This window comes from Palaemon carinicauda, chromosome 31 (genome assembly GCF_036898095.1).
Source record: "Palaemon carinicauda isolate YSFRI2023 chromosome 31, ASM3689809v2, whole genome shotgun sequence".
NCBI classification, from domain to species: domain Eukaryota; kingdom Metazoa; phylum Arthropoda; class Malacostraca; order Decapoda; family Palaemonidae; genus Palaemon; species Palaemon carinicauda.
Genome location: NC_090755.1, coordinates 46,561,940 through 46,572,013, shown reverse-complemented (window position 1 = coordinate 46,572,013; position 10,074 = coordinate 46,561,940). Strand labels below are relative to the sequence as shown.

The window sequence follows — 10,074 nt, the reverse complement described above, 5'->3', positions numbered from 1 at the left end:
GGAATAAAACTTCTAGAGTACTGCATAATATTGAGCCTCATAATGGAAAAGGCCTGGCTATTAGAATTAACTGCTTGGCTAGTATTACGAACAGGATAGAATTGTCCAGGGAGATCTGAATGTAAAGGATGGTCAGAGTTATGAAAAATCTTATGCAACATGCATAATGAACTAATTGAACGACGGTGCCAGAGTTTAATATCAAGATCAGGAATAAGAAATTTAATAGACCGTAAGTTTCTGTCCAAAAAATTAAGATGAGAATCAGCAGCTGAACATCAGACAGGAGAACAATACTCAAAACAAGGTAGAATGAAAGAATTAAAACACTTCTTCACAATAGATTGATCACCGAAAATCTTAAAAGACTTTCTCAATAGGCCAATTTTTTGTGCAACTGAAGAAGACACAGACCTCAAATGTTTCTCAAAAGTAAATTTGCTGTCGAGAATCACACCTAAAATTCTAAAAGAGTCATACAAATTTAAAAAAACATTATCAATACTCAGATCCGGATGTTGAGGAGCCAACGTCCTTGACATACTTACAATCATACTTTGAGTTTTGTTAGGATTCAACTTCATATCCCATAATTTGCACCATGCACTAATTTTAGCTAAATCTCTATTAAGGGATTCACCAACCCCAGATCTACATTCAGGAGATGGAATTGATGCAAAGAGAGTAGCATCATCTACATATGCAACAAGCTTGTTTTCTAGGCCAAACCACATGTCATGTGTATATAGTATGAAAAGTAATGGGCCACGAACACTACCCTGTGGAACACATTCCTATACTCACTATGGTGCCCGTCAACAACAACTCTTTGAGATCTATTACTTAAAAAATCAATAATAATGCTAAGAAACGACCCACCCACTCCCAACTGTTTCAGTTTGAAAACAAGGGCCTCATGTGTCTAAGTCTGTCAACGTCGGCCTGGTAGAAGCCATGGATGTGCGATACCAACCCATGTTTATGAAACCCTCACATTATCATTTACAAGCGCCAAATATGATTGGAAGTTTCTCGTTGCTGACGTCACATTGCCAATCCTCGGTGCAAATTTTCTCGCACATTTTCAGATCTTGGTTGATGCCTCTCACTGATGGTTAGTTAACACGCATTCATACTCCTCCTCCTCAACACCTGTCCAACCCGCTCCCGCCAACCTCGCTCTCCACATCAGCGCACCCACAGATGCCTAGTCTCCAGATCAGTACACCCACGGATGCCTATGCCCACTTCCTGACATCATACCCGGAAGTTTTCCGTCCAGGATGTTGTCAAACGCCCACGGTTCCCGCCAAACACAGTGTTAATCCCCATATCAAGACAACAGTATTCGCCACATTCAGGCATCTGACATTGGATTGTTTGGCAAACGCTAAACAAACATTCGTCAAAATGGAAGAATATGGGTCTTTGCCAGAAGGTCTAAAGCCCCTGGTCGTCACCCTTACACATCTTTCTGAAGAAAGGGGGCTCTCTGCATTTGTGTGGGGATTACAGGTGCCTGAACATGCAGACAGAGCCGGATTACTACCCCCTCCCAAACATCACCATCGTAACCTTCTACTTGTAAAAAGCGAAGTTTTCTCCATGCTTGACCTCTTGAACGGGTATTATCAGGTGCCCATGAACCCAGAAAAGATCCTCATGGCTGACATCAACAACCTCCTTGGTGCATACACCTTCAATTACTCCTGTTATTGACCTTCGTAATGCTGGTGCCACTTTTCAATGTCTCATGGATGGCATCTTAGGGGAACTCCCCCTCTGTGTATGATACATGGACGACATACTTTTGTTTTATTCCTCCAAAGAGAAACACCTCTGTTATCTACGTATTGTGCTCAAGCGCCTACAACAGAATGGGCTTGTAGTCCAGTACGACAAGTGTACCTTTGGCACCAATGGAGTACCATTCTTAGAGCACCACATCACTCCTGAAGGAGTCCACCACCTCCCTGAGAACTTCCCCACGCCCTCGACCGTCAAAGCACTGCCAGAATTCTTGAGTATGATCAGCTATTATCACCTTTTCATGCCATCACCACCACTCTTACCTCCTTCTATGCCTCCCTCAAGGGCAAGCCAAAAGACCTGAAGTGGAGTCCCTTCAAGAAGCAGCCTTCTACAAAGCAAAGAATGCCCCATCAATTGCTGCTACTATCAATTTCCCTGTGCCACATGACATCTTCCCTCGACCAATGCCAGTGATGTCATTATTGGGGCAGTACTCGAGCAGGGGGTTAACAGAACCAGTGGCCCTCTTCAGCAGTAAACTGTGCAAGGCGGAATCCGGCTACTCTACCTTCGACTGCTAATTGCTGGTGGTGCAATTGGTTGTCCGTCACTTTCGTCACCTCTTGGAAGCTACACCCTTTGTCATTTGCACGTACATCATGCCTTGGATGCATGCATTCACTCAACAGTCCGAGGCCTGGTCCACCCATCAACACTGACATCTCTCCTCTGTGGCTGAATACAGTTATACTCTTCAACCTGTCCCTGGGAAAATAAATGCCATTGCCGATGCCCTGTCAAGAAACTCATTGGCCGCCAGTAACCTGGGATTGGATTACAATGCTTTGGCAAAAAACCCAACAAAAAGATTCCGAGTACCAAGAATGTTAGACATCTTGCAAATCCCTCTGTTGGGAGGAGGGCCCTCTCGTATGGCTCTAACGCCACCCTCCTCTGTGACATCAGTACTGGTAGACCTAGACTGTCAGGTGCACATGAACCCAGAAAATATCCTCATGACCAGCATCAACAACCCTCTTGGTGCATACACCTTCAATTACTCCTGTTTTGGCCTTCGTAATACTGGTACCACTTTTCAATGTCTCATGGATGGCATCTTAGGGGACCTCACCTACTGTGTATGTTATGTGGATGACATACTTTTGTTCTCTTCCTCCAAAGAGGAACACTTCCGTCATCTACGCATTGTGCTTGACCACCTACAACAGAACGGTCTTCTAGTCCAGTTCGACAAGTGTACCTTTAGCGCCAATGGAGTACCGTTCTTAGAGCACCACATCACTCCTGAAGGAGTCCACCACTTACCTTAGAAAGTAGCATCTGTTCAGAACTTCCCCATGCCCTCGACTGTCAAAGCGCTGCCAGAATTCTTGAGTATGATCAGCTATTATCACCATTTCATGCCATCGCCACCACTCTTGCCTCCTTCTATGCCTTCCTCAAGGGCAAGCCAAAAAACCTGAAGTGGAGTCCCTTCAAAAAGCAGCCTTCTGCAAAGCAAAGAATGCCCCATCATTTGCTGCTACTATCAATTTCCCCGAGCCATATGACATCTTCTCTCGAGGATGGATAACGAGATTTGGCATCTCTGAGCATGTTACTTCTAACAGGGGTACCACTTTCACCTCTCAATTGTGGAGCTCATTAGCGAATCTCCTGGGAATTACCCTACATCAGACAACCACACACAACCCTGCAGCCAACAGAATGGTTGAACGTTTTCACCACACCTTCAAAGCAGCTTTGATGTCCCGCTACAAGGACTCCAACCAGTTTGCAAACTTCCCTGGATCCTCCTGGGACCAAGAACCACTCCTAAAGATGTCGTGGATGCCTTTGTGGCTAAAATGGTATATAGCAACCGGTTGGTCCTCCTTGCTGATTTTTTTTCCTCTGCAACCTCCTCTGATAATCTCCAGTGCCTACTATAAGAAAATTTACTCCGTGCCACCAGACTTACAAACTTCCAAGTGACAGATTTGCACTCGGTAATACATGTTTTCTTGCACAAAGACACTAGCAGACCCACCGCTAACTCTACTTTACACAGACAATTTCCTCATGATCCGTAGCATGCTGACAGTTTTCTGCCTCAACATTTGTGGCAAAGAAGACTGGGTCTCCATTGACTGCCTAAATCAGTGGTTCTCAACCTGGGGTCATGGCCACCAAGGGGGCCAAGGCAAGAATTTAGGGGGCCATGGTAGGCTGTTGCAAATTATACATTTCTAAATAATGTTAGAAATCTGAATAAAAAAAATATTTGCATCACTGTCCTGGCAAAGAAAATTTTCTTTTTCAATTGATAAGTTGAGAATGAAATTTTGTTACATAATATTGTTACGAATGTGCGTGTACGTGTGTATGTATGTATTTGTGCGAAATTACAATTGTTTTTGCAGTGTAGGTGTGATAGAAACGCGGAAAATGAATGCGTATTTCGACCTTTCACGGCAACTGATCGCACTTTCGCGGCGAAAAATCGTGTGGCACCTGTTTTCCGCCATCTTGGATGACGTCACGGTTTTTTCGTCACAGTCTACCGCTTCCCGCCATTGTATTCATACCTGGTTCTTTTAGATACATGTTTGTGAATATATATGCGATTTGCTTGATGTGTGTTATATTATTGTAATCGTTATGTTGGGAAGTTGGAGTGGCTGCGGTGTGGTTCAACGTGGCGTTGTTGTTTTGGTGGTTTTTTGGTGGTTGTTAAAAGATTAGTTTTTTGCAATCAGAAGGTTGTTTTCCGTTGATATTTTAGTAGTTCATTGAGATATTGATTTCTGCTTATTGTTGAAAAAATTAATATACCTGTTGTACTACTTTTTGCTGTTGTTTCTCTGCATTCTGGATATTTGTGTGTTTGTCATTTCATCACTTGTCCTATTTATCTGTCCTTCATTATCATTCTTTTGTCTTATAAGTTAATGTTTGTTCTGATGTTCTGTCTTCTTTATTTTCCCTAGATTTTTTATGGCTACTAGTGTTACTAAGAAGCAGAAGTACAGTGAAGAGTACATTAGCTACGGATTTACATCAATCCTCGCTGATGGCGTTGATAAACCTCAGTGTGTACTGTGTTTCAAAGTTTTGGGGAACAATTCTATGAGGCCTAGTAAGTTGAAGCATCATTTGCTCACCCTCCATCCACAGTATGCTGAGAAAGACCCCGATTTATTCAGGCGCCATGAAAGTAGTTTGGGAAAACAGAAACTGGATGCGACTGGTGCTTTCCAACAACAGACCTCAAGCGTACTTGAGGCATCATATGAGGCTGCCCTTGAAATAGAGAAGCAAAAGAAGTCCCACACAATTGGTGAAATCTTAATTAACCCTGGATAGGTACGGTGGGTCGTTTGCGACCCCGAGCGTCAAAAAAAAACAGGTTTTTCTCACGTGACTCACCCCTGTGACTGAATTTGTGGGTGATCGACCTGCAGGAGGTGTCTCCCCTACACGCTCTAGTAGTGTCCAGATGTGCATTGCTGTAGCTGTACTCCTTCCCCGATTTCTGAGACGCGTCGGGGTCGTTCGCGTCCGAGTTTACCCTTCTGAGGTAGTTTGCATAATTATCAAAGTTATTACGTATTATGAAATTGTCGTAGAATGGTGCAACTTGTATAGGTTATCAGTTGTGGAAAGTCTTGGTGGATTGTTTGGCTACCATGTGCATGTTTTTTTTTTTAGTTAAAATGTCGTTCATCACCACGAGGACCATTTTACCGCGAGTGCCCCTTTTTCATTTTTTTTCATTTTTTTGCCAAGTCATTTTTCCGTAAGATATTGCCAAATAGTGTCGTAAAACTTTTGCTTGTTTAGTGTTGGAAAGTGTGTCTAGATGATCTGGCTACCCATGCATGACTTTGTTTTTGTCAGATACGACGTAGTTATTGGTATATTGGGTATTTAACTGCGGTTACCAATTTCTGTTTTTTTTTCAATATTTGTAAAAATTACTACGTAGTAAGGAATTGCCGTATATTATTCTTTTTTTTTTTCATGTTTATGTGTTAGAAAGTGTGCCTTGATGGTTGGGCTAACACGTGCATGTCTTTTTTTTTATCTGAGATGTCGTATATTAGAATGTCGGGCATTTTACCGCGAGTGTCCCTTTTTAATTTTTTTTAATTTTTTTGCCAAGTCATTTTTCCGTAAGATATTGCGAAATAGTGTCGTAAAACTTTTGCTTTTTTAATGTTGGAAAGTGTGTCTAGATGATCTGGCTACCCATGCGTGATTTTGATTTTGTCAGATACGACGTAGTTATTGGTATATTGGGTATTTAACTGCGGTTACCAATTTCTGTTTTTTTTTCAATATTTGTAAAAATTACTACGTAGTAAGGAATTGCCGTATATTATTCTTTTTTTTTTCATGTTTATGTGTTAGAAAGTGTGCCTTGATGGTTGGGCTAACACGTGCATGTCTTTTTTTTTATCTGAGATGTCGTATATTAGAATGTCGGGCATTTTACCGCGAGTGTCCCTTTTTAATTTTTTTTAATTTTTTTGCCAAGTCATTTTTCCGTAAGATATTGCGAAATAGTGTCGTAAAACTTTTGCTTTTTTAATGTTGGAAAGTGTGTCTAGATAATCTGGCTACCCATGCGTGATTTTGATTTTGTCAGATACGACGTAGTTATTGGTATATTGGGTATTTAACTGCGGTTGCCAATTTCTGTTTTTTTTTCAATATTTGTAAAAATTTACTACGTAGTAAGGAATTGCCGTATATTATTGATTTTTTTTTCATGTTTATGTGTTAGAAAGTGTGCCTTGATGGTTGGGCTAACACGTGCATGTCTTTTTTTTTTATCTGAGATGCCGTATATTAGAATGTTGGGCATTTTTCCGCGAGTGCCCCTTTTTATTTGTTTTGCATTTTTTTGCTTAGTCATGTTACCGTAAGGAATTGGCAAGTAGTGTCGCAAAACTTATATTTTCATAGTGTTGGAAAGTGTTTCTAGATGATCTGGCTACCCATGCCTATTTTTTTTTTAGCCAGATATGGCGTATATATAAGTATGTGTTCGATTTTCCTGTGATTGCCATTTTTTCGTTTTTTCCCATTTCTTTCAAAATTACTACGTACTAAGGAACTATCACAGAGTAATATTTCATTTATATGTTTATTTGTCGGAAAATATGCCTTGATGGTTTGCCTAGCACGTGGCTGAAATTTTTTTTTTCTGAAATGCCGTATATTAGAATGGCCATTTTTCCACGAGTGCCCCTTTTTATTTGTTTTGCATTTTTTTGCTTAGTCATGTTACCGTAAGGAATTGGCAAGTAGTGTCGCAAAACTTATATTTTTATAGTGTTGGAAAGTGTTTCTAGATGATCTGGCTACCCATGCCTATCTTTTTTTTAGCCAGATATGGCGTATATATAGGTATGTGTTCGATTTTCCGGTGATTGCCATTTTTTCGTTTTTTCCCAATTCTTTCAAAATTACTACGTACTAAGGAACTATCACAGAGTAATGATTCCTCTAGATGTTTATTTGTCGGAAAATTTTGTTTACTTTTTTTTTGATTGAATATCATCAAATTTTTTTAGCTAAAATATTGTTTTACATTTTTTTTTTTCGATTTTATTTCCCTTCAAAAAAAATTTTTTGGGTCAGAATTTTAATTTTATAGTCGTAAAATAATCGACAATTATCCAGCAACCCACCATACAATTTTATGCATATCCAAGAATAATTAGATTAGTAAATAACACCTTGAAATTGACATACCCTTCCTACATTTCAAGTGGCAGATTAGGGAGTCTGAGTCAGTGTGGTTGGCGGCCATTTTGTGGACATATCCGAAGCGTAAGATGCCATATTTTGGTATATTTTTACCTGCATAAATATCATATTATATATTAAATATATGTATTTTTTTACGAAATTTCCAAGTACTCAAAAAATTACCTTTAGATATGGCCCCTGATATAAATGTAATTTACAAAATAATAAAGATTTTTTTACATATTTCTATTTTAGGATAACATATGTTTATTCCCTAAAAAAATTAGCCACTTCCTATTTTATTTGGGTACCCAAAAAAATTCATGAAATTTGGACAATTTTTTTGGGCCAAAAAAAGTTACCCTTTTTTTCTCATTTCAGATCTTCACCTCCATGGGTCTGACTTCATCCAAAATACATCAAGATGTGTCCTAAACATTCAAGAATCAATTCCTAAAAGGATTTGTGTATATATGTATAAACTTTTTTTTTATAAATTTTTATGTCAGGTCTTTTTTTTTTTCTACTTAATTTTTTTAAATATTTATAATAAATAGTTTTTCTGCAGATGAGTAGTATTTATCTTTACAGTTGTTTTAAGCATTCATTGAAGTTTTTTTTGGCAAAAGAAAAAAGGAGGTTACTGCAAAAACTGATTTTTCAAGAATTTTTTTTGGCGTCGGGGTCGTTCGCGTCCGAGTATACCCTTAAAGGGGTGTCCGAGGACCGTACCTATCCAGGGTTAAGCCATGTACTTTAAAGATGGTCAAGCGTGTTCTTGGAGAAGCAAGTGAACGTAAAATTCAACAAATTTCCTTGTCAAAAGACACAGTGAAGCGGAGAATTAATGAAATGCCAGATGACATAAAGGAAAAAGTGATACAGGAGATCAAATCATCTCCAGGTGGTAGGTTTGCAATACAACTGGATGAGTCAACGGATGTGAGTTCTTGTGCACAGCTACTCGTGTTTGTTAGGTATGTTTTTTTGTGTGATATCAAGGAAGATTATCTATTATGTACAGAGCTTGAGACCACCACAAAAGCTGAAGATGTGGTGGAAAAGCTATCTTCTTTCTTCAAAGCTAACAGGATCTCATGGGAAAATTGTTGTGGAGTCTGCACAGACGGGGCTCCAGCGGTGCTGGGGTCAAAATCAGGGTTTCAGATGCGTGTCAAGGAAGTAGCTCCGGATGCCAATAGGGTTCATTGTATGATCCATTGTTTTGCACCGCTGTCGAAAAACCTCCCTGATGAGCTTGCAAGATTCTGGAGGCAGTGGTCAAATGCGTCAACTTTGTAAAAGCTGGAGTTCTGAACTCACGCTTTTTCCAGAACCTTTGTAGAGACATGGAGTCGGAGCATGAAGCTCTCCTCTTTTACTCCAAAGTGCACTGGCTTTCCAAGGGCAATGTTTTGAATCGAGTGTTTGAACTTTGGGGGAGTTTTAATTGTTCCTGGAAATGCAAGGGAAAAAATATCTGAGTCACTTCAATGAGGTTTTGTGGGAGCCACTTCTTGCACATTTAGCATATATATTTAAGCAGCTAAATAGGTTGAACCTGAAGCTACAGGGCAAGGAAAGAAATGTGTTTCACCTGATGGACTGTCTTCATGGATTTCTTGCCAAGCTCCAGAATTGGCAAAGTAAAGTCGGTGCCGAGAATGTTGCCATGTTTGAAAACCTTTCAGCTGTCCTTGATGAGAATGAAGAAGATAGTCTGCTTGACCCATTACTTAAAACTGGAATCACTCAGCATCTGAGATCCTTGGGAAGTGAACGTAATATGTACTTCCCAGAATTCAAGTAGGAAGAAGGGAAGTTGGTAAGGAATCCATTTTCTGGCACTCTTGATATTACTACCATCAGTGATGTTCAGGACAAGTTCCTTGATCTCAAACGTGATTCTGATGCCGAAGATCTCCATGAAGAAAAATCTCTGAATGTATTCTGGTGTTTGGTGCATCAGTCACATCCAAAAGTCAGTGAGATTGCACTTCGACAACTCTTGCCTTTTTCAACTACCAATTTATGTGAGTCTGGTTTCTCCAACCTTCTACAAATCAAGAATAAAAGGAGGAACCGATTGGATGTGAACCACGACATGAAATGTGCATTGTCAGCGACATAACCTCGGATTCGTCAACTGACTGAAGAGAAACAATATCAGCCTTCCTGATAAAATATGCAGAGGTTAATTGAACTTTTTTCCATCCAAATCAAATTTGTTATTGTATGCTAGACTTTTGTAGGCTAGTAATGTAAGTCAAGCATATCACAGAAATCTACCAATATAAGATAATTATGACTGTAAACTTTGTAATAAAGCAAAGGTGTTCTCTCTTTTTTTTTTTTTTTTTTTTTTTGGCAGGGTGGAATTTGGGAGAAAAATGAAGGGGAGCCATGCGAATGCTGAGAATTCATAAAGGGAGGAATGGAGGGATAAAGGTTGAAAACCGATGGCCTAAATCCTGCATATCTCCTGCCAGATGACCCGCCAATAGGTACGCCTCTGTAGACCAGGGCGCCCTATCCCAAATGTATGTCCTTTTTAAGGGGGAG

General features: G+C 39.8%; 1 protein-coding gene across 1 annotated transcript; it reads left to right on the top strand.

Annotated features, from left to right (window-relative positions):
- The first annotated feature begins 8,274 nt into the window (after nt 1-8,274).
- LOC137624719 (protein FAM200C-like) lies at nt 8,275-8,814 on the top strand. Its single transcript, XM_068355672.1, has one exon. The coding sequence runs from the start codon at nt 8,275-8,277 to the stop codon at nt 8,812-8,814; it is 540 nt and encodes a 179-aa protein (XP_068211773.1).
- Nucleotides 8,815-10,074: the final 1,260 nt, after the last annotated feature.

Excerpts from the sequence above, each read along its gene's own strand:
- LOC137624719 (XM_068355672.1), top strand. The coding sequence starts at position 8,275 with ATGGTCAAGCGTGTTCTTGGAGAAGCAAGTGAACGTAAAATTCAACAA.